The sequence below is a fragment of the Lepidothrix coronata genome, unplaced genomic scaffold (genome assembly GCF_001604755.1).
Source record: "Lepidothrix coronata isolate B3197 unplaced genomic scaffold, Lepidothrix_coronata-1.0 Scaffold314, whole genome shotgun sequence".
NCBI classification, from domain to species: Eukaryota; Metazoa; Chordata; class Aves; order Passeriformes; family Pipridae; genus Lepidothrix; species Lepidothrix coronata.
This window is the reverse complement of record NW_016690494.1, coordinates 225,091-248,205: the sequence shown is the minus strand read 5'-3', so window position 1 is coordinate 248,205 and position 23,115 is coordinate 225,091. Positions and strand designations below refer to the sequence as shown.

General features: G+C 40.7%; 1 protein-coding gene and 1 long non-coding RNA gene across 3 annotated transcripts; one reads left to right on the top strand and one right to left on the bottom strand.

Moving 5' to 3' along the window:
* Positions 1-1,940: 1,940 nt before the first annotated feature.
* LOC108508787 lies at positions 1,941-16,328 on the bottom strand. 2 transcript variants are annotated; one of them, XR_001878505.1, is made up of 3 exons: positions 15,947-16,328; positions 3,169-3,331; positions 1,941-2,016 (listed from the first exon to the last, which is right to left on the bottom strand). It is a non-coding gene; the product is annotated as an uncharacterized LOC108508787 (long non-coding RNA). The 2 variants fall into 2 exon arrangements; XR_001878506.1 differs by lacking the exons at positions 1,941-2,016; positions 3,169-3,331 and adding exons at positions 10,993-11,132; positions 11,322-11,460.
* A 1,256-nt stretch (positions 16,329-17,584) lies between these two features.
* Positions 17,585-21,566, top strand: LOC108508786 (sushi, nidogen and EGF-like domain-containing protein 1). Its single transcript, XM_017837883.1, has 8 exons — positions 17,585-17,705; positions 18,457-18,501; positions 18,597-18,632; positions 18,927-19,057; positions 19,708-19,989; positions 20,152-20,289; positions 20,835-21,019; positions 21,450-21,566. The coding sequence occupies exons 2-8, from the start codon at positions 18,465-18,467 to the stop codon at positions 21,451-21,453; spliced, it is 813 nt and encodes a 270-aa protein (XP_017693372.1). The 5' UTR covers positions 17,585-17,705; positions 18,457-18,464; the 3' UTR covers positions 21,454-21,566.
* The last annotated feature ends 1,549 nt before the right edge of the window (positions 21,567-23,115 follow it).

The window sequence follows — 23,115 nt, the reverse complement described above, 5'->3', positions numbered from 1 at the left end:
CAAAGAGATTGAGAATAATATATTTACTTTAAATCTACATTTTGTTTAGATAATACATTTAACAACACTGTATTTTTTCAATAGGAAGTAGTCAATCTCTTTTAAAATATTTTGACTGTGCAGCAAGACTTTGTCAGGAATCTTTCTGAATTCCTTCCTGTCTATTTTTTCTCAAAAGATATTGACTAGTTGAAACAGAGCCTTTGTAGCAACATTTTGGGAACACTGAAAGCTCTTTCCTGGCATAGTGATATGTTCTGGATGTAAACTCAGTAAAATTTGCTGGTAATACAACTCAGGAAATACAATAGTTGATCACTATGGGACTTGAAATGCTGCACTCGTCCTTTGTCAAATCTAACCTCCTTTGAATTCACCTGGCAACTTTCCACATTGAACTTACCTTTTCACGATCAGAATATACAACTTATCTTTTGCAGGAGTCAGAAGTTCCTTCCTCCCAAAAGGATCTTCCAATAGCAGCTCTTTACTTCCCTACTTTGTTGTTCATTTTTCCTTACTGAGAATTTTGTTGCTATTTGCTGGATGGCATCCGAACCTCTCATAAAATTCAATTTGCATCACACTTTCAGCTTCTTGGTTTGCCTGGCTTGCTTGTTCTCGAAACAGCCGGTTATCGCAGCTTCCACTATGGAACATGTGAGGTCAGTGCTTTGGTAGTCTGTTACAAGAATCAGACCTTCAAAGCGATTGCTCACGTGGAGGTATTTATTCCTGAGAGATGATGGCACTTGGGCAGATAGGCTTTCTTTGATTCCCATCCAACATCATTTCCAGGGCTTTGCCACTCAGGGCAGTGCTGCCCATGGCTCCTGCCTGGATTGTGTGGGGCCCCTGTGGGTCTCTTTCTCCTCTGAATGGCAGCCCTGCCCTTGGACATATTGACTGGCCCTCCCTTGCCAGGATGTCATCAGTCTTGATGGGACTACACCACCCTGCTGTATTATCTCATCACATGACTCTGCACAATGCATTTTACGCCACAAGGCATTGCTAACGCTTAAAATAATTAAGAAATAAATAAACATATGAATTGAGGGTCAGGAGCAAACTCTTTTCTACCCAACTTCAATGGTTTAATGATTAGAATATGAGGTTAATTTCCTGTTTCCTTTTCTAAATCAGTGAATAATATTTCTTCAAGGTGTTAAGTGCATTTCATTGACTCGGCATTTGCACCCTGTGGAACCAACGTTTTAGAGAATTTTCCCACAAAAGTTAGTGAAAAGCAGCAGTTATAACCCCATCCACCCAACAGCTTCTGCCCCAGTTCTAACATAATGGAAAAAATGCCCACACTGGTAAAGCTGCCCAGCTCAGGGGTAGATTTCATCAGTCTCCTGCTTTCCTTTTCAAACATATTCTTAACATATATTCTAAATCGGCTGAAGGATGTAAAACTCTCTGTTTTCCCCCAGTAGAAACACTTTGACCACTTGGCAACTCAACCAATTGGTTATTTTCTGTCTGAGTAAGTAATTATTATTTTTGTTGTTTCCCTCTGTTGTTCACAGTTCTATGTGCCACAATGCTTGCTGACTTCCAATGTAAAATGAGGCAGCTATTTACTGCAAAGTGCTTATGCAGATGCCAGTTCCCTTTGCAGCCTTGTGAAAACAAGTGATTGATTGTTGGTGCCCAGATTTCCTTTCTCCCCAGTTCTCCTGGAAGTGTTTTTCTTCTGATGTTCACAGACAGAAACTGCAAAGTCCTTTGAGAGGGAAGCTGAACATCAACCAGAGTGGGAAATCCCTTTGAAACAAATGTTCTTGCCCTCGCAGTCCTCCAGTGCACCAATTTTTCACATAAACTGTCCTTTCCACTGGACAATGAGGCCCAAAATACATTTTCAGCAGGATGAGCCAGCAGAGAGCTGGAAGCAAGAGTTAGACAGGAAAGCTTGCTATGAAAAGGCTGAACCCGCACTCAGAATTTTATTCAAGTGTCCTCTTCTGCTGTTCTCTCAAAGTCTGGAAGCTGCCCTGCAGCAAATGACTGAAGGGAAAAATAGAGTTTGTCATGAAAGTAGTTTAAAATAGCCTTGCCTGATAAACAAAAACTGCATCAGCCTTTGTATCAAAGGGAGGACAGAAAATAAGCTGTTATGAATCTCACTATTTAAATAATGAGGAGGAAAAAAAAAAGAAAAGGTACCGAGTTTTTTGGGTTTTGGTGTTTGGTGGTTTGTTGTTTGTTTGTTTGTGGTTTGTTTTTTTTTGTTTTGTTTTGGGTTTTTTGGGTTTTGTTGTTGTTGGTTTTTGTGGGGTTTTTTTTGTTTGGTTTGGTTTGATTTTTTGATTTTATTTTTTTTTTCTTTTATATGGATTGAGGTATTTCCCTGCATTTCCTCTTCACTGTGTCTCTGACTTTCTGTTTCCTGCTGGAGCACCCCAGTCTGACACAGCTCCTCTTTTGACCAAGGCTGCAAGACTTTGAGAGGCCCAAGGAATGTGGCAATGTAAGACTGACCCTGCCAGCTGAGGTCCAAGGGTCAGTAAGTCCAGATCATATTTCATAAGCTTTTTTAAAGGATATGAATGATTCAAGCCTAGAACTCATTTCTGTACTGATGGTTAAGGTTAACACTTTCTCTGCAAACAGATAAACTTTATGGAGCATCAGTAATGCATTGCCATTCATCAGACACCACAGAGAAGACGTGTTATCTGTCACACCCACCTTGGAGCACTGATACAACTTTCAGAGTATTTCAGTTTTGCTGAGCCTGTTGTCAGTGTCACTAGATGTTACTAGCTTGGTTGAAAACAAAGGCATAAAAGGAGAGAGGGAGGCTTATCAGGTAAATTATTTAGTTAAATTCTAGGCAGTATAAATATTGTATTGTAAGTCTGGCATAAAACAGAGAAGAATAAACACTAACCACAGAATTAAATGCAAATAGCCCTCTAAGAGGTCCTGTAATTAAATATGTAGCAAAATGACCTTGGTATCAAAAGCATGTGAAATTATTAAATCTAAGAAGAAAACCTAATATTTAGACTGGACCTGCCACCAAAATATGAAAGTATGGAAAGTAATTAGTCTTCTGCTGATGAGACTGAGCAGAAAAATGCTTTTCTACAAGGAAAAATATATGAGAAATGACACAATCTTAGTTTAGGAATGGAAGTCAATTAGGATACTTACACAGTCCATTAGAGGTCGTTCTTTCTGCTCTCTGAAACCAGACCAGGCTGCATTTGAAAGCTGCCATCTGTGCCTAGGAATTCTGTCTTCCTCTCTTCCTTGCTCATTTCCAAAAGGAACATTTCCTTCTCCTTTTGCTGTGTGACACCAGAGCTGCTCTGCCCTGTGGAACAGTGGGTTCAGATCCCAGCTGTGATCCAGAGCTCACCAGAGACTCATTTTAACACACATCAAATACAGGGTATTGTTTCTTCTCCTGGTTTCTGTTTTGGGTCAATATGAGCCAATATTGTTGTGGGAACATCATGTGGTTTCTCAGTTCTGATCCTCAAAGACATAAAACACCTGCTTCACACAGAGCGGTACTAGCTTTATTGGGTTTTCTTCACAGTCAATGGCAAAAAACGACTGAATGTGCTCTTCTTTTTCCAAGTTCCTTTAGTAGAAACCTCTTTACTGATGCCAAATGTAAGTTCAAACAAGTTACCTGAAGCTCACTAACTCAACCAATGTGTGGAACAGAAAATGGAAATAGTTCTGTCTGAATTAAAGGTCACAGAAATGGAGGATTTGGCTTCTCTTTCATGCTGGATGACATAGTTAAAGCAGTGAACACGGAATTAGAATTGCCTTTGAAAGATTTTTGCAACTAAGCAAATACATCTAATTAGTTTTAGAAATATCTCATTAATGAGTGTAAATAACACAGTGAAAGTAATTAACTTATGCAATGAAAATTGCCCATTGCAAATATTTACAATTAGAGTTTTACTAATAAACTTCAGAGGCAGTTATAAACCAAAAGAAAAATGAGGGTTAACATATTATTGAAAGCTCAGACATTTATTTATAAGCATCAAATTAAACCAATCATCACTCATCAAAAAATTATTAATTGCAACTTGCATATCCATGTCCTCAAGGGGTTGAATTCCTTGTAATTTCACAGGCCAAGAGAAGAATGTCTTTGAGAAAAGCAGCAGATTTTCCTCTAACAGGTCTAAAACACCCACTACTCATAAAAAATGGAGTTGCCAGAAATTTCAGGAGGGTCTTCCCTCTGCAAAGTATATCCTACTAATTTCTGAAAGAAATAAGAAATCTTGGGGAAGAAACACCACTCCAGTATTTCTAGAAGATCCTACATTTTTTGCTTTCTGATCAAGCCATGCCATAGTTTCAGTTGTGCTGTCAAATCAGCTACAATACTCTTCATGAAAGTACTTAAAAATCCTGAGGACTCCTTTAGTGCTTGGAAAAACATAGTCTAGTTTGTTGTTTTGTTTTTTTTTTAAATTATAATTTTGAATCATAACTACACTTACGGAAGCAGAAGGAGGAGAAAAATACAGATGAAATTGTCTTAGAGGACTAGCTAGAAATACTAAAGAGAAAATAAAGGAAAATAAAAGTTGTCAGACAAAAAAGACTTCTTAGGGGGTAGAAGAAATCTGGCTCCAGGAGGGCAGGCAGGAAGGATAAAGCTTGCAAAGTGAGGCCTTGTTCTCATCCTCTTTTTATGTGTATATTTATATATATATACTTTTGGGAGAAAAGTGAGGAGGTGAGACCAAGTCCTGTTGCTGCCATCATTAATAGGTGGTGGGCGGGGGGGCAGCGCCAGATGTAGCAGAAAAGTGTACAAATAATAAAAATATCAAAAATATAAAAATTAAGAGGAATAGCAACACACTGCTCATTGTCATAGTATTGGTTAAATGTTTGTAATCTAAAATTTCAAAAGCACAGAGCACATCCCATTCAAGGAATGAACCATTCATTATGTGCTGAAAGCTGCAGATTTTTGCCCAATTACTTTACAAAAGGACCCACTTTTGTCAATTACACTATTCAGGGAACAACTCAAGGGAAGGATGTTTCTGTCCAGTGAAATTTAAGTAGCAAGATTACATCACTGTTACCCGGATAATATAAATAATAAGGCCTCTGGTGGTCTAGTGGTTAGGGTGCAGGACTCTCACCGCTGCGACCCGGGTTCGATTCCCAGCCCCCCGGGCAGATGGAGCTCGTCAGCCCTGTAAGGCCATCCATCTAAGAGAAGGTCACTCTAAACAAACCTACGTCCTGGGGACCTCACTGCCACTGTCCAAGCTTGCTCGGCCCTGGCAGATGAACTTCAGGATTAAAGGGTGGGCTCAGTTCAGTGCAAGCTGTGTCTCACCTAAAAAATCCACTGCGCAGGCTCGAAGGGTTAATGACCTTTCCCAAATCTTCGCTCGCGAAGACTGGCCATTATTATTATACAGATTTAGATGCAGCATAAATACCAATGCCAATGCAGTGACATGTGCTTGCTACAGAATGATTACTGAAGGAAAATGGAAAATAATATTTCATAATTATACAAGAATCCCAAGACAGGTGAAACAAGAGCTGAGACTACATCTCTGACCATCTCTGATGGGATTTTCACCAAAGGTTGCCATTTCACAGCAGATCATTTTACTTTTCTCCTCACCCAAATGGATTTCCTAAATAATTTATATAAATGGAAAAAAAACACTGGAAAACTAACCAACCCCAAACATAATAAAATTTGTCAGAGGATTATCCAAGTATTAGTTAGTGTATTTATCTGGTCTCCCTATACCGCCATTATGCCTCTGCTACTTAACTTCCAGATTAACATTGTCAAAATTAAACACTAAGAATACCTGACAATAAACACCCAAACTAGCAAATGCTCAAGTTTTTTCTTTAATACCAGCAGTCAGCAAATATTTAAGTGCACAGAAATTAGGTCATGGAACTCTTCATAAAAACCAATAAATAAACATGGATGAAGAGTATTATGCTAATTTTCTCTAAGCTTTTTTTTTTTACAGAGTGTGTAATGGTTTGAGAAAGGAATGAAATGGGAAAGTTACCAAGTTTTTCTGACAGACTCAGTTTTCAGGGTTTGTCTTAAAAGTTATGTTTTCCCAAGAAAAAACAACAATAGACTGTGACATAACATTAAAAAAATCAAGACAGAAAATTAAAATTTTACATAAAATAATCTGTAACATTAAAAAAAAATGCCCTTCAAAATAATTTTCTTTATTTTTGGCTTTTTTTTTTTTAACTTATGATATCTACAACTAGTGGAAATACTGGGAAGCCACTTAAAATATATTTGTAATATTACAAGTTGTCTTGTTTTCAAGGAATCTTTTAACATAATAATTTTCAATGTTTCACCCCTGTTGCTTATTGCTTGCATTCGGTTCTTTAGATTTTCCTTTATAAATTCCCCTGAAAAATCCTTTTTTTAGCCTCCCCCTTCACATAAGTGTACTTTGATGTTTTATCCCAAAAGTTTTCAGAAACTTCTAATCAGTTTTAACTTTCCAACCATGGCTAATAATAAAGTTATTCTGGATGATAAATATGGGTTTTTTTCTAGTTACAGGAATGATTTTTTAATTATATGGGTCAGAATGTCAAGCAAGCACACTCATAAAAGAAATTTGTGCTTAAAATTGTTTAAGAATTGAATATTTATTTAAATAATATTATGAATAATATTTATACTAAATAAAATATTTGGTATAATGTTAATTTAGATCAGTAGATTTCATCACTATCGTTTTAAAAGTATTTTGGTTTTTCATCTACAAAAATATGGCTTATGTGAGGGATATATGGTTTACGATAAGGATTTTGATGTCCATCACCCTCCCAGTGTTGCAACCACGTTTAATTCCGTTTTATGGGATTTGATTTTTTTAGTTATCAGCACTTGCAAAAAGTTGTGTTTTTCTTTCAATCAGAGAAAAGAAATTACCGGGACATTTTCAGTTGTTTTGTTTTCCTACTGTACTTTGTAAGGCTCTCTCTCTCTCTCTCCCAAGTCCTCCAAAGGATCCATCCCCTCTGCCTTTGCCTCCCCAGCTGAGGGAGGTCCCTGGCTGATGCTGTGGCCCTGCAATGGTCCAAAGAAACTTCACGAGGTAGAGACACCAGTTTGTCTCAATACAAGCAGATTGTATACAGTTTTTCCAGGTCAGCAAAAGACAAAGGGCTGGGGAAAAAGATATGTGTTAAACTACAATGCAAAACCTGCCCTTTCCTCAGAAAGGGTGAACTTTCACTATGGAATTAATGGGCAAGTACAGAAATAGAAATACCGGGAGTTTTCTCTGAAGAATTGTGGGACAAGAAGGGAGGTGAAAGGTTCTCATTTTAAAAGAATTTTCAGTACAAATTTAATAAAGAAAAAAAAAATCACAATCTTAAAAATAAATGAGAAAGGCTGATTTTTTTAAATATCAGATCATAATTCTTTTCCAGCTAAGCATCATCCCATATGTTGTCAAACAATACAAGTTTCCAAGATTTTTCTCTTTATATTTCTGATGTGTATTACTTGAGGTTTGGTTTTCTTAAACTGATGTTTCAAAATTAAAATTTATGGTGAGCCTGAAATATTTAGCTGACTGACAAAAACCTCAAAACCACCCTGTTGTTTCCTCAGTAGCTTTCAATTTCCGTGGTGGAAGAAGTAATTTGAACTGCCATTGGACATAAAATTCAGGCAGAACTTACATATGTCTGTAGTAGTCTTATAATGAAGATAAAATGAAAAATATATCCACAGATGCCCACACCACAACAGTTTTGCCCTACTAGAAACACTCCAAGTGGTCAATAGATAGAGGCCTCTGTGGCTTAGCAGGGTTTTTCTATACAGCTACAGCAAGCCTGGGTCTCATTGTCCCCATCATACAGCTTTTGTGATGAAATTCATTTGACTTCAGTAATTAAGGAAGGTACATGGCAAAAGAAATAGAGACAAAAAAGGCTGAAGTGGCATGCCCACAGGTATAAAACTAACCACTGACTGGAGCCAGAATGTCCTTGCTTGCCAGCCAGGCCACTCCTTAGATATCACAGTAATTCTCCCTCCAAAGGTGGCTAATTTCAGGGGTGGGATATTATATGAAACACACCACTGGTCTGCCAGCCTCATTTCTAAGTGAAGTTTAACATCCTTGGCCTACTGAGTTCAGCAAATATGAAAAGGTACAGGGCAGCTTGGAGCATGAGCGAAGAGCGAGACAGGTTTTTGTCTCTTCCATATTTCAAATACATCATTAGAGGTTTAATGACTGACATAATTATGATACAGTGCTTGTGAGATTCCAGATCATTAACCTCCTCTTCCATGTGTAAAATGGAAAAAGTCTATGGTAACTATTAAAAGAACAATACACAGAAATAATTAATACTTATTAGACAAGTCACACTGAAAATATGCAAACATCAGCAGGTGCTGAGACTGCCTGTGGGTGTGCACAGGGAGCACAGCACAGCTGTGCAAGGCCCTACTGCCATCCCAGTAGAGTGGGATATCCCACCCTGCAGCAGTTGAACGTTGGAGGACTGTGATTTCTGTAGGTCCCCTGAGGTATCTGCCGATCCTAGATGGACACCCACATTTACACAATCTAGTGTCACTTCCATAGACTCTGGAATTACCTCTAGTTGCCTTTACACGTTGCATACTCATGGTCAAAATCTGCCTCTTCTTGCATAGACATGACAAAATCATTTCTCTGGTCCAAATTGTATTGAAAACATTGTTTTACTGACCAAAAGAGCTGTTGTCATCTTTATGTTGGTGTCCTAATAAGAGGAACTTGAGGACTGAATTCCCTTACATCTGGCCTGTGACAATCAGAGAGCTCTGGGACAGGGCCCTCTCCAGTGTTACTTCTCATCAGCTGGAAATAAATAGACTTAATAGAGAAGAAGTCAAGAAGGCATCACTGTCTCTCAGACATTCCACACAAGTAAATGGGGGGGCGAGGAGAAAATAGAAATTCCTGTGCACTTTCTTGGGTTTTTGAGATATTAACCTCAGACATGTTCTGCCAGCAGTTCCCAGCTAAGTCTCCCAGTGATGACAAATATTTCATCTCACTAAAGTAAGGCTTAGTGACTCTAAGCTGGGCATGCCCAGCTGGATCCTTCTGTTTGCTTAAGAGAAGTGTCCAGCTGGATCACCTAGAAATCACATCCAGCTTCAGATTTCTCTTAACTCCAAATTAAAGTTAGTCAGAGAACCTAGTTAATGCAGTCCACAGTCATCATGGGAACAGAGCTGCTGGTCAGCCTGTGCCAGTCTGTTCCAGGAGCCTTCAGGCAAGCACTGGGAATGCCTGTTTTCCGTACAGTCCTTCACTCTGATTAGTGTATCTGCCACAGCATAGGAGCTCAGTGAACTGGCCAAACATCTGGACAGCAGATCCAAGGAGGCTTAGCTCCTTCAGTCACCTGGCAATTTTGGTTAAAACCACTGTTTTCTGTCCCACTTCTATAGCACTCTTGTCCAGACGGAGGATCAGTTCATTGATCTCCAACATCCTTTTCCTCATCAGGGACACAAAAAAATAATAACAGGGATAAATAAGCACAAATGAGTTTGGTAAATCTGGACACCCTTGTTAGTCCTCTTGAAAGTAGCATCTCGTAAATGTCAGATAGCAGGAAGGCAGGACCTGCTTAAAGACCACATAAAAAGACATGTCTCACCCCAGACAAAAAGTTACTTATCCATTACCGTAAATGCACGTGAATTATTAACATTAATTTGAATACTTTACAGCTTACATTTTGTAAGCCTTAATTCACAATTTAATGAAAGGGTTCAGTATTAGTTGTGGCTTCAAGAAAGACCAACATAATTTCTCGAACTGCATATCTATAAATGGATAATACAAGTGTATTGCCACTTCATCTGAGCTCAAGAGTATGCCTGGAGAGTGAATTTCTCAGTCATATCCATGTATGACTCACTCATTTCATGGAGCCCTTTCAGAGCGTGACTTTGAGTTTTATTCTGGAAACACCTTAACCAAAACTGACCATCCACAGGGTCTCCTAATATGCTTCACCTCCTACAGCCTTTCAGTCCAGAGGACAACTTAGGGTTTATCTAAATAAAATACCCTGACTCTGTGTAATGTGAATGTCAGCCCTAAATGTTCTGCTGTGCAGATCTACTCTTTTGGCTCTACAGTTCATGCTAATATATATATATATATATATACTCTTGTGTTATTTCTGGTCAGTGTAATCTTGGCTTGGCTTGAGCCATATCCATAGTTCTGCAAAACACAGATTGTCAGACAGTACTATTCTGCCTATTGATGGTCAATAACTATAGAAAAGTGCCTGATTTTATTGCCTGTCAAGATTAGCAGCTGAAATAGTGCTGCTACAATCAGGCCATAATGCTGATGCCCAGTACTACAGAAGGCAGATTCCAAAGATTCTTGACAAGACTACCAACATCAGGCACAGCTGAAAAATGTTTCTGTACTCACTCCTGTATTCCTCTATTGGACTTTTTTTTCCCCAAGCCTTTTTAATGAAAGAAGGTCTTTTTCAGTTTTGTTTCAGCTTTAGGGTAAGTCAGTCCCTTGTAGTTTAAATAGCCTGTTGGGGACTATACTGAGTTGACCCCAGGCAGCAACTAAGCCCCCACCCCAGTTGCTTACTCAGTCTCTGCCAGAGGAATGGGGAAGAGAATCACAAGGGCAAAAGCAAGAAAAGCTCATAGGTTCACGCATAAAAACCACCTAATAAATAAAGGGGAGATAAAAGAGGAAAAAGAAAACTGATGCAAAGGCAATAACCTATGACCTCCCACCAGCAAACTGGTGCCCAGTCAGTCTCCAAGCAGTGCCCACTTTGGAAAAAACTCTTTTCCGCTTCCTGCAGTTTCAGCGCTGAGCATGATACTGTTTGATATGGAATATGATATCATATGGAAATAACAGGACAGTTTTGCTCACTTTAGGCTGGTTTTCCCAGCTGTGCCAAATCCCACCATGTTGCCACACTCCAGCTGCTCACTGAGAGAGTAAAGAGAAGGAAAGAAGGTGGTGATGCTGTAAAAACACTGTTCAGCAACAGTAGGTCACCAGTATGTTTTCTGTGCTGTTTTGGTTCCAGATCTGAAACATAGCCCAATACAGACTGTTAGAAAGCAAGATCCACCCCAGTCCGGTGTAGTACAAGAATTACATTATTTTTTGTTTTATTTAACACTCTTGAGTGGCACAGAAGTTTTCAACCAGGTGTTTTTAAAATTTTCCCAGAATTTTAATGCCTCAGTGAGAGTGCCATTTGCATCTTTGACTCACCTTTGCTCCCTTTGGCTTTGCCATACACAGACAGACCACTTCTTTCAATAGAGAAACTCACTCTGAGAGTTTGCTGACCCCAGGAGTTCTCAGGCACCTGAACTTTCAAGGAATTTCAGAAGAAGATGACAACAATCACCTGGGGAAGGCAGAGCCTATTTTGAGGGAAGAAAACAGCAGCACCCTTCTGGAAGCATTTTACCATGTCATAAGTCAAAGTTGACTGTGTTGAACACAGGAATCTGTCAGTAAGAGTAAAGGATGACACCAGATGTAAAAGGATATATTATAAATGATACATGAGATATCTGTCGTGTTGATGTTAAAATTAGAGCTGGTCTTTAATATTTCATAGAGGACAAAGCCATGTATGCTTTTGTAACTGAGTTCCTGCCACTGCACGATAGACAGTGACTGCTTCCTTACATCCCTCATGGAGACATAAGGTGGCATGTAATCATTTTCATAGGTGTTCTTGTCACTCAAGACAGCACAAAGTTTTAAGCCTATTTTTGCCTTCTCTCCTCATTTTTATGAGCTACATAAAGAGAACTGAGAAATTTCTCCACTTCTCAAGAAGTTTTCTATACCAATTTTAATTAGAACATTTGTGTTAGTGCCAGACAGTCAGAAAAAAGTTCAAGGCCAAAACCACACACTCAACAAGATCAACTAAGAATGTTTACTAAATCCTGCAGACCATCTCCACAAATCTTGTGAAAGCTGGCTTCCTAAATCTTGAGCTATTGAATATCAGGGTTGATTTAACTAGAGATATTAGTGGCCAGGTACAATGGCCACTACATAAAGCCCTTCCCTCAAAAGAAGTGTGAATCACCTTGTCCCTATTAATTGTACACAGGTAAAACTACAGCTCAATTCTGACAGGCTAAATGTGAGAGGTGAACCATTAGCATAAACAATGCACAAAGCAGCAACAAGACAGTTGTGAGAGTCACAGTTTAGCAGATCTGACTACCTGCGAGGAAGGAAAAAGAAAAAAAGAGGAAAGAGGATATGTTATCTTCTTCATCTTTTTCATGGAGAACGTTGCAGTTCTGTCCCACAAAAATTTTTCAGTGGGAAGCTTTTTTCAACCTGATCTCATTGCTTCTTAGAATTAAAAAAAAGTTAGTGTTTCCAAAAATGTTATTTTTAGCACACTGTGAATATTAAATGATCAATGGTTGATGTGATTTTTTAAATAAAATCTACTCTACCTGCCTGCTCCCAGGCTTTCCTGAATTGAAGAAAGCCTGAGTGTGTTGTGCAGTGTTCAATGTCATCACAAAAAGAAGTTTGATCAAAATAAATAGTTCCTAAGAACAAGTTAGTTGTGTAATTTGAGCTTTTTAGTGTCGATTGTAGCTGGAAACTGCTGTCAACAAATAAAATTCCTTTCTAATGTAGTGCTGGTCAACTTTTCACAGCATAAGGCAGATGTTGTGCCTTGGCAAATTATTGATTCACACCATGATGCACAGATGCATCCAACACAAATATAATTCAGTCACAAATAAATGCCTGGTAAATAGATGAAATTGAATCCTAAAATATTTTGTTCTTTTAGTAGACCGGCTTTGTTTCTCGATCAGTTTGCACATGTGATTCATGTGTTTCTTATTACTAGATAAAGGACTGAAATGGTTGCATGTAAAACCACATTTGTTCTGGAAAATAGAGCTCTTGGCATAACATGATGTGCCCAAAGTTTAAGTCTTTCAACATGAAGCCCATCTGTTCTAGATAACATAGGACTGAGTGGTGACTAAGATGTTTTTGCACCTTTGAAATCTCTTGGCCAATTCTGAATTGTTTTTGCCAAGAAAGCTGTAGTTTAAAATCTTAAAAGCTTTAAAATCAAATATATTTTAAAGTAAACTGAGTTATTCTAAATTATAAGTTTTCATTTAAAAAAATAAAAAGAAATTGCTTTCCTTTTTTAACTATCTTAGGTATTAAACATTGTAATTTCTTGACATAAATAAGGGGATGAAAGTGAACTTTATGAAAATTACATTTTTTTTAAAATCCAAGTTTTTAGCTCTAGCGTATTTTTAGCAGTAACAATGTAACCTGCCTCATTTTATAGGTAGAATTTTTTTAAATGAGCCTTTGCTAATAAAACATTTGCTAGTTTTGATGGAATAGAGTCACAGACAAGCCCATTTTAAATAGGAGATTAATCCTTGGTTTTCTTTTTAATTTTCTGAAGTATGACAAGCCAGTTTAATCACAAATTCAATAATGTGTGCCAAGATTTTTATTGTAAAGCTGTAAATGAACTTCTTTGTGTATCTCCTTGTACTTTCTCTTTTCAAAGGCTCATTGCAAAAAGATTTAATGCTACTAATGATAAATACAAATAAACCCCAAATGTCAACCAGGGACCTCCCTGGTGTCTCTTTCTCTTGCTTCTAACTAGGGGGCATAAGAAATTTGAGCACAGGGATTTAAAAGCAAACAGAGAAACCACTGGAGACCAGAGAGCAGACACTGGCACTTTCACTACAAGCTTGCACTGATAGATATTCCTGCAATAACTGTGCAACACTAAACCACCACTGCTCTCCTGCTGCTGCAGAGCAGTGAGTGGCAGCTGTGCTGCATCCCTGGGGCTGCTGAGGGTGTACAGAGTCTAATTAAAAAAAAACCTGTTGGCACCCCTAGCAGGTTACCTGAAGGAGTCAAAGGGAGATAAGCAACACCCAGTGAGCAGCCAGGTAACCTGGCTTGGTCCATCATCAGGCAGATGTCTGCAACAGTGACTGATGGTGGCATTCCAGCATGCTGGAGATGCCATGTCACCCATAATGGGGTCAGACTGTCCTCACCACAGCCTGGAGACCCTGATTAAAAAATACCAGGCTTGCTTTCCTCACCCAACTAAGACTGCCCTTGGGCACTACAGACAATCATTCAAGCCATGCTTTTGCCACCTGGATGACAGAGATCATTAGCACAACAAAAAACAGAATACAGGAACTGCTACATCGGATCAGACCAGTGTTTCACTAAGTCCTGCATCACAGCCCTGCCCACAGCCCATTCCACAGGCTTCAGAGGAAAGTGAGAGAAACCACACTGTTGGAATGCTGTGATGTAGGGCTTCCAGAAGGAAAATATGGCTGGTATGTCAACATGTCAACTCCCTCTCTCAACCTGAAAAATAAGGAATGCAGCTCTAGTGTTTAGGGTCACAGCTGCTGAAGCAGAAGGCAGGGAAGGAAGGAGTTTAGACACTACCTCACCTACCCATCACAGGTGCTTAAATTAGGCATTGTGAATGTCCTTCCTTGGTCCTACCATCTATTTTCTCTGCTTGTTGCATGTGATCAGTGATATTTTTCTTCCTCAGAGGAGTGAGATAAGAATAAAATTCTAAAAGATGTTCAAGTTTGCAAACATTTTTACCATTAGGAAAAATAAAGAAAATAAATACCAGAGACAGGAATATGTACCAGGAGATCTCAAAGCACTTCACATAAGATATTGAGAGGCATTTTCTCCATGTCATAAAGAAAGTTAACATTTCTTCCTGGATGCATAGTAAAACTCTTGTTAACTCTAAATGTCCCCCCTTCCCTATAAACATAGAATTTGTTTTGAAATTCCATCACTTATTTAGTACTGGAGACACATAGAATCACAAGTGGTTGGCTTGGGGGCCCATTATGTAGTTTGTGTTCTGTGTTTCTACACTGTAACTCTTGCTGGTTCCAGTTGTATGAATTACAACATCAGTTTTCTCACGAGCCCAAATGCAGCAATAAACATTCATAGCACCATGTACTAAGGCCAAGATTTTAAAACTAGTGGGAATCCAAATGCCTGATTTCAGGTGTTTAAACAGCTGGTTTTCTAAGCAGACAAAATTTGTGACAATTGATTGACCCTCCTTCAGGGGCTGAAAGTTGGATATTCAGCAAGGGATCCATCCAAAGTTATGGGTGAGCTTGAAAGACTTGACTTCCCAGATTGTATCTTTTGGGGGCACCAGTGGATAGCAGGCCAAAAAAGCTGCTTTTCATAGTAGATAGAAAAAACAAACTGAATTTCAGAAGGAAACAGCTCCTTTAATTCAAACTACGTATTACATACTACATACGTAAATCTCTTAGTTCAGCTTAAAGTTTGGTCCAATCCAGAGCAAACACAAGCTATCACTTAATGCTAATTGGAATCGGCATGATCTTTTCAGTATTCATGTCCCCAGACAGGAAGATGCTAATGAAAACAAGCTTTGAAATCAGCATTTAGCATGATTTCTGACTAGCAGAAGTGCAATTTTGCTGTTCATCCCAGCATTAACAGTGCAAACAAAAGCCATGCAATATGCCAAAGCCTTAAATGAGAGAGGAAAAAAGCAACACTCCAAATGCAAACCAAACAGACCTCTCCAGAACACACTAAGTTACTAACAGTAAGAATTTTTAAGCAATCTGGTTTTCATCCTGCTTGTCAGCAGAGATTTAAAGCAGTGGCACAAGATGACTCCCAGCATTAACCTTTCTGCTGCTTCTCCCTGCAAGACCCTTGCAGAGTTGCTACCTGCACTCCAGCCTTGCTCAATCCAGCAAAGTCACACAGCAATGTATTCATGTTGATTTGCAGATATCCCTCACCTGGCTCTGAACAGCTACACACAGGGGAGACTCCACAGACCCCAGCCCTTGCTGGGAAGTGGTCAGAGACCCTCCTTGATGTGGGACACCCCCTTTGATGTGGGACAACCCCTAGTACCTCATGAAGGTATGTTATGATGTCAGCAGGAAGCCAGGACAGAGGGAAGAGAGGAGATGGGTTTCCCCTTTAGCCTGGGATGTTTAGAAGGGAAGGAAGGAGGGAGGTGTAGGGGGTGAACATTAAACCCTGACCATTTACCACACCTGGCCAGAGTGGAATGGGTTGTGAAATTGAACCTAGAATTCTGGAGAATTCGGGAATGGGATGCTGGATCCTGTCACCCATGGGGGTGTCTCAACACTTATGGGACCTATAGGGATGTTGCCATGGCTGTGGGACCCACAGGAGTGTCACAGTAAGTGAGAACCCACAGGTGATGTCACAACGGGTATGGGACCCACAACGGATGTGAGACCCTTGGGGACCTCACAACATATGAGGGACTCTATGGGGTCATTGCAATGGGTGTGAAACACAGGCACAATTCCTTAGAATCACTGCCTCCTCCTCAACCCCAAACCAGTGTCTCCACGGGGGTGAACCCAAATCTGTCTGGTTTTTTTTCCAAAAACTAATGAGAAAAGTCCCAACTGAGAATTCTGGAGAAGTCTGAGTCCTGCTCCTGGCCAAAAAAAGGCTTTAAAAAGCTTAAAACCACCCATCTTGAACTTGGACAGATGACATTTCTTAAAATAAAAGCAAATAAAATAGGCTTTTCTTTTAAAAAAGATCAAAACAAACCAAGCAACCAAACAAAAAAAAACAACCACATCCCCCCACCCTAAAAAAAAAAAAGAAAAAAAACAAAAGGAGAGTTATTAAGATAATACTTTTAAAACTCTAGGTAAATACAGAAGGACTTTTCCTTAAAGTGAAGGGAATAAAAGGAGGTTTTTCCTTAAAAAACACCCATAAAATACAGGTATTTTTAAAGGGTTTTTTTCCTTCCCAAAAAATAGAATTCCAGTGCATAAGGGCTTTTCTCCTCTCTCCCCTTATCCTGGAAAAAAAGCCAAAATACATAAGAAAGATTTATTTTTTAGTCTCAAAATAATAAACAAATAATTAACTTTAAAAGGACTTTTTCATTTAGGAAAATTAAATCAGGGGATGGGAGTTCCCCTGAAAAAAAGCAGGAAATGAGGAGAAATGAGAAAATAAGGGAGAATTTCTTGAAAGTCCTAACATGCAGGGATTGAGGGTTTTTTCTTCTCTCCGCAGTAAATGCCATAAAATAACCCCAAAACTAAGGGAAGTCATGGAGGGTTTGTTTTTTGGTGGTTTGTTTTTTTTGGCAGGGGGGAGGCTGTTGCTCAGCAGAGAAGAAACCCAGAATCCCCCATCCTGAAATTCCTGAAATTTACTATTTTGGGAGTAAAAAAAACCCTGTGAAGTGATGAGGGATCCAGAGGTGTCTCCAGAACCCCAAAATTATTCATAAAGAGGCTTGTCTGTGCTTAAGAAAAAAAAAAGAAAGAAAGAATCTGGAGGAGCCAAAAATCCACAACCCGTGAACTCAAATACCCCTTTCTAAAAAATCCTGAGAGAGCTCAGAGAGCTTGGGTGGGCGGGAAGTTGGCAAATTCCCTATTTCCGTGCTTTTTTGATAAAAGAAGAAGCTGGATGAGGTAAACCCCAGCATTTTTAGGTGTTGGAGCTCATTTTCAGGCCCCGGTTCTTCTATTCATCGGAATCCAGGTGAGGGAACTTTTATTCTGATGAGGGTTTCAGTCATTCCCTGGAATCCTCTCTCTTTAAATTCCTTATATTTCATGGATTAAGAAAGCTTTCTCTCTTTAAATTACTTAAAAATGCATGAAAAAGGATAAAAACATCCTGATTTTATGCATTAAAAAAAGGGCAAACAATCATGTATTTGTGCACAAAAATGGCAAAAATCCTCAATTTGTGCACACAAAGGGCAAACACTTAAGATTCAATTAAATAAAAATTTATTAAAAATCAAAATGAATAGAAAATACATAAAAATCAAATTAAATTAAAAAGTCAAATAAATAGTCAATTAAATTAGAACTAAAAATTTAAAATTAAATAAAATAAAATTAAATTGAAAACTTCAATTAAAGTTCAATGATATTAAATTAAAAATAAAAAAATTAAATTAATAAACCACCAAAATTAAATTACATGAATACTGGAAAATAAATTAAAGATAATAAAATTAAAATGCCAACTTTCCAAATACTTCACTTAGTTAAAGAAGTGTTTAGAATAACACATTCCCCCTGCCTCCCACACAACATTCCTGGGAAAAGAGCCTGGATGGTGTTTCAAAGTGGGATTTTTTGCCTCCAGACCCTCATTCTTGCTTCGTTTTGCCTCCAGACCCTCATCACTTTCTGGGACTTTTTTGGGGGGATTGTGGTTTGGGGATTTTTTGTTGGTTTATCTTTTTTTAAATTTTCCCCGATTTTCACATTTTTTTTAGGGTCGAGGATGTTACCCTCTGGTGTTTTCCTCCTCCTGATTTTGGGTAAATTCTGAAAAATAGTTATAATTTTCATCCCTGTAGGGGAATGATGGATTGACTCATTTCTCCCCACTCCCTTCCCCCCTTTTCTTCTCCAGGATCCGTTGTGGACACCAACACCTCATCTGAAAAAGGTGAATTTGGCAGGTTTTGCCTTAAAAACCACTATTTCCACCTAAAACAAGCTTTCTCTAACCCCTATTATACCATTTTCCCATTATTTCTCCCCAAATCTATACGTTCCTTATGTAATCTCCATGGGGTAATTCCCTAACGCCCCAGTTTCACCTTGATCACATCGTAGCAGACAAACCCATTTTTAGGTATCCAAGAACACAGAAACCCCAAATTTGGCATGTTTCACTTCACTATCCATATAGTTAGGTGTTTTTTGAGGGGAGAGTTCCCAAATCCTGATTTTGCCACAGGGTCCCTGCTCTATCCCTACGGACCAGACCAGGGGGACCAGACGAATCCCAAACATGATGATGGAACATCTGAGAGGATCGCCCTCTTCACTCCCTTCACCTTCTATGGCAAAACCCATGAAACTCTCTTTGTAGGTCACTGAAAATTCAAGATTTTGGGGAATTTCCTCCATTTTTCCCAATTTTCCCTCTGTTTCTGCTTCATTTTTCACTTGTCTGTGTCCCTACCCCCACACTCCCTTCTCCAAATTCAACTCCATTTGAGTTCATAGAGGAGTTTGTTTTGGGGCATTGAAAAGTCTTCAGGTGGGTCTTGAGGGGGTTGGGGAGTACTGGAGGGTTTGGAGGGGTTTGGAGGGTCCTGTGGATCGTGGGTGTTGGGCGGGTGGTCCTTGGTGGTCCTGTGGGTGATGGGTGGTGAGAGGTCTTGTGGGTAGTAGGTCTTGGGGTGTTGGTGAGTGTTGTAGAGTCCTGAGTAGCAGGTTTTGGGAGGGTCCTGGAGGGGTGGGTCTTGATGGGGTTGGGGGGTGTTGGGTGCTTTTGTGGTTGGTGGGTTTTGGGGGGTTCTAGGGGCATTTCGGGGTCCTGTGAGAGAGCATTTCTATGGCTGGTGGGTCTTGGGGGGGAGGCCTGTGGGTGGTGGGCCTTAGGGGGTTGGTAGGTGTTGGGAAGTCCTGTAGGTGGTGAGTCTTGGGGGCCTTGTATAGTCCATGTCCTCACCCCAAGTCAAGATGATGCACCCCCAACCCCTGTTCCCATCCCTTCCCGGTGTCACCTGCAGGTGAACAACAATGGGGTGATCTCCTTTGATGAACCTGTCAGAGAATACACCCCCGATCCCTTCCCACTGGTGGATGGGCGCTCCTTCGTGGCCCCTTACTGGGCAGATGTCGACAACGTGCTGGGTGGGGATATCTTCTACCGTCAGACCACCAATGCGGTGCTGCTGGGGGACATCAGCCGGGACATCAAACAGTACTTCCCCGAAACCCTCTTCACTGCCACCTGGGCCTTTGTGGCCACCTGGGACCACGTGGCCTACTACGGCTCCACCTCCACAAAGGTGAGTCTGTGGCTGGGGCATGGAAGTCACTCATTGGCTCTTGTGACTCACTTGGTGGCCTTGGTGACCAACCTATCTTTGGTATCCATCACCCACCCTTTACTTCCACAGCCAATCCTTACCTCCATGACCAGTCCTTGACCTCTGTGACCTTTACCATAGGGTAACACCTTCCAGGCTGTCCTGACTACTGACTCCAAGACATTCTTCATCATCCTAAACTACTGGGACATCCAGTGGACCACAGGAGCGGCGAGTGACGGGGATGCTGAAACGGGGCTTGGAGGGATTGCAGCACATGTAGGTGGGGAGGGGGGGAGGAGGAGGAAAACGTTGTCCCACTCCATCTTCTGGGTATGATGATGAAGGTTAGGGATTGGCCTATCCCATCTTCTGAGGATGATGATGACAATGATGATGATGATGACAATGATGATGATGATGACAATGATGATGATGATGAAGACTAGGGATTGGCCCAAAATATTTTTAAGGGGAAGTCTAGGATGTCCTGTCCCATCTTCTGGAGATGATGATGAAGGTCAGAGGTTGGCCCATCCTATCTTCTGGGGAGGAGGATGATGAAGGTCAGAGGTTGGTCCAGTCCATTGTCCAGAGATAGTTATGATGAATGTCAGAGATTGGCCCACAGTGATTTGGGGGGAGATTGAGGTTGTCCCACCCATCTTCTGAAGAGGCTCATCATGATGGTGAAGGTCATGGATTTGATCCATAACATTTTTGAGGGCCACCAACAGTCAGTGCTCACCTCCTAACATAATTTTGGGGTCCCAACACCCCCTTGGGTGGGGTCAGTCCCCACAAATTCCCCCCAAATTTTCCAGGCGGGATTCAACAGCGGTGATGAAACCAATTTCTACAACATTCCCGGATCCCAAACAGATGCCATCATCAACATCACTGCCACCTCCAATGTCAATGTCCCAGGGCGCTGGGCCTTCCGGGTGGACAACTTCCAGTTGACGGGTGTGGACTCTCCCAAGGTGAACGAGGACAGTGACTGCTGGTTGTAAGTTGGAATTTTGGGGAGGAAAATTGGGTATTTCAAGGAAAAGTGGGAACCTGGGGGGATAATTTGGGAGTTAGAGAGAAAAAGTGGGGATTTTGGGGGATAATTTGTGATTTTGGGAGGAAAATTAGGGATTTTGGGAAAAGATGGTGAATTTGTTCAGGGAAATTGGGAATTTGGGGTGAAAAGTGAGTATTTGGACATGGAATATTGAGAATTTGGGGGGGGAAAGTGGGGATTTTATGGAATAATTTTAGAATTTGGGGCAAAATTGTGAATTCTGGGGGGAATACTGGGGAATTTTTTTAAAATTGGGAATTTGGGAGAAAATTGGGAAATTTGGGGGGAAACTGGGAACTTTTTGAGGAAATGGGGATTTTTTTTGGGGGGGAAGCGATTTTTCCTATTGGGCTTTTGATGTCTCCTGTAGGTGAATCTAGGGGGCTGGGACAGAGGGACATCCCCATTACCACCACTGTCCTCAGTGAAGTCAATTGGAAGGTCATGGTCATGTCCTCCTCTACCAGAGCAATAAAATCACATCCAAGACATTGATTGTAGTGTCCATGTCATTATCACAGCCATGGTACCCATGGTGACATCATCACGGCCATGTCACCATCACTGTTCCCACAGTTTCAGGGGATCTGAGGGGCTTTGGGTGAAATGTGCTGGAGTTCATTCATTTGTACCTTTTTGGGTGTTAATTAATGAGCTTTTGCACTGTATGAAGTCAAGTTCATGCAGTACCTGTGCATAACACAGAATATGGCACCCCCCCAAAAAATGTTGCACCCACAACATGCTCCAATGTGAAACCACACACGCCCAACACTCCACGTGCCACACAACACAAACAACACAGAAACTAGGACAATACGCCAAAACTGTTGCTCCTACAACACACTGACATAACAGAAGACACGCAAGACAAAACTTTACCCCTTCACTCCCATTCACAGAATCACAGAATAATTAAGATTGCAAGAGAACTCCAAGATCATCAAGCCCAACCTTTGACCAAACACCACCTGGTCAACTAGACCAGAGCACTGAGCGCCACATCCCATCATTTCTTGAACACTTCCAAACTTGGTCACTCCACCACCTCCCTGGGCAGCCACTTCCAGTGCCTGACCACCCTTTCTGCAAAGAAATTCTTCCTAATACCCAACCTGATTCTCCCCTCGCATAGCTTGAGACCATTTCCTCTTGTCCTATTGCTGGTTACCTGGGAGAAGACTCTGACCCCCACTTGGCTACAACCTCCCGTCAGGTAGTTCAGAGCATGAGGAGGTCTCCCCTGAGTGTCCTCCAAGCCAAACACCCCCAGCTCCCTCAGCTGCTCCTCACCAGACTTGTGCTCCAGACCCTTCCCCAGGTCCATTGGCCTTCTCTGGACATGCTCCAACTGCTCAATGTCTTTCTTGCCATGAGGGGCCCAAAACTGACCCAAGGATTTGAGGTGTGGTCTCATTTTTGCCCAGCACAGGGGGACAGTCACTGCACTGTTTCTTGCTGGCCTTACTATTCCTGATCCAAGCCAGGATGCCATAGGCCTTCTTGGCCACCTGGGCACTGCTGGCTCATATTCAGCCCCTGTTGACTCCCAGGTCCATTTCCACCTGGCAATTTCCCAGCCACTCTGCCCCCAGCTTGTAGCATTGCAGGGGGGTCTTGTGACCCAAGGATGGGATCCAGCACTTCCCCTTGTACCTCATACCATTGATCTTGGCCAATCAATCATTTTGATTCCTCAAAATGATTTTTTTTTCCTTCCCTCCCTCCCTTTTTTACACTAATCATCCCCCACCATTTCTGCAAAAAATACCTAACCTTCCCTATTTTTGCCCTCCCCCTGATTTCTACTTGTTGTTTTGGGAAAATTTGAACCTCATCTTCCAAAAAAACCACAACTTTATATTTGGTAATGCCAATTGTTTGCATTAGTTTCAATAAAAACCCCTGTTTTTCTCCCCTGTTCACCTTTTCCGGCCAAAAATTATGTCAAGGCATTGGGTGGGGTGGTCCCCCAAGGGTGCCTGGATTAGTCATTTTTTTCCCTGTTCTTCTGCCAAAATTAAAAAATAATTGAG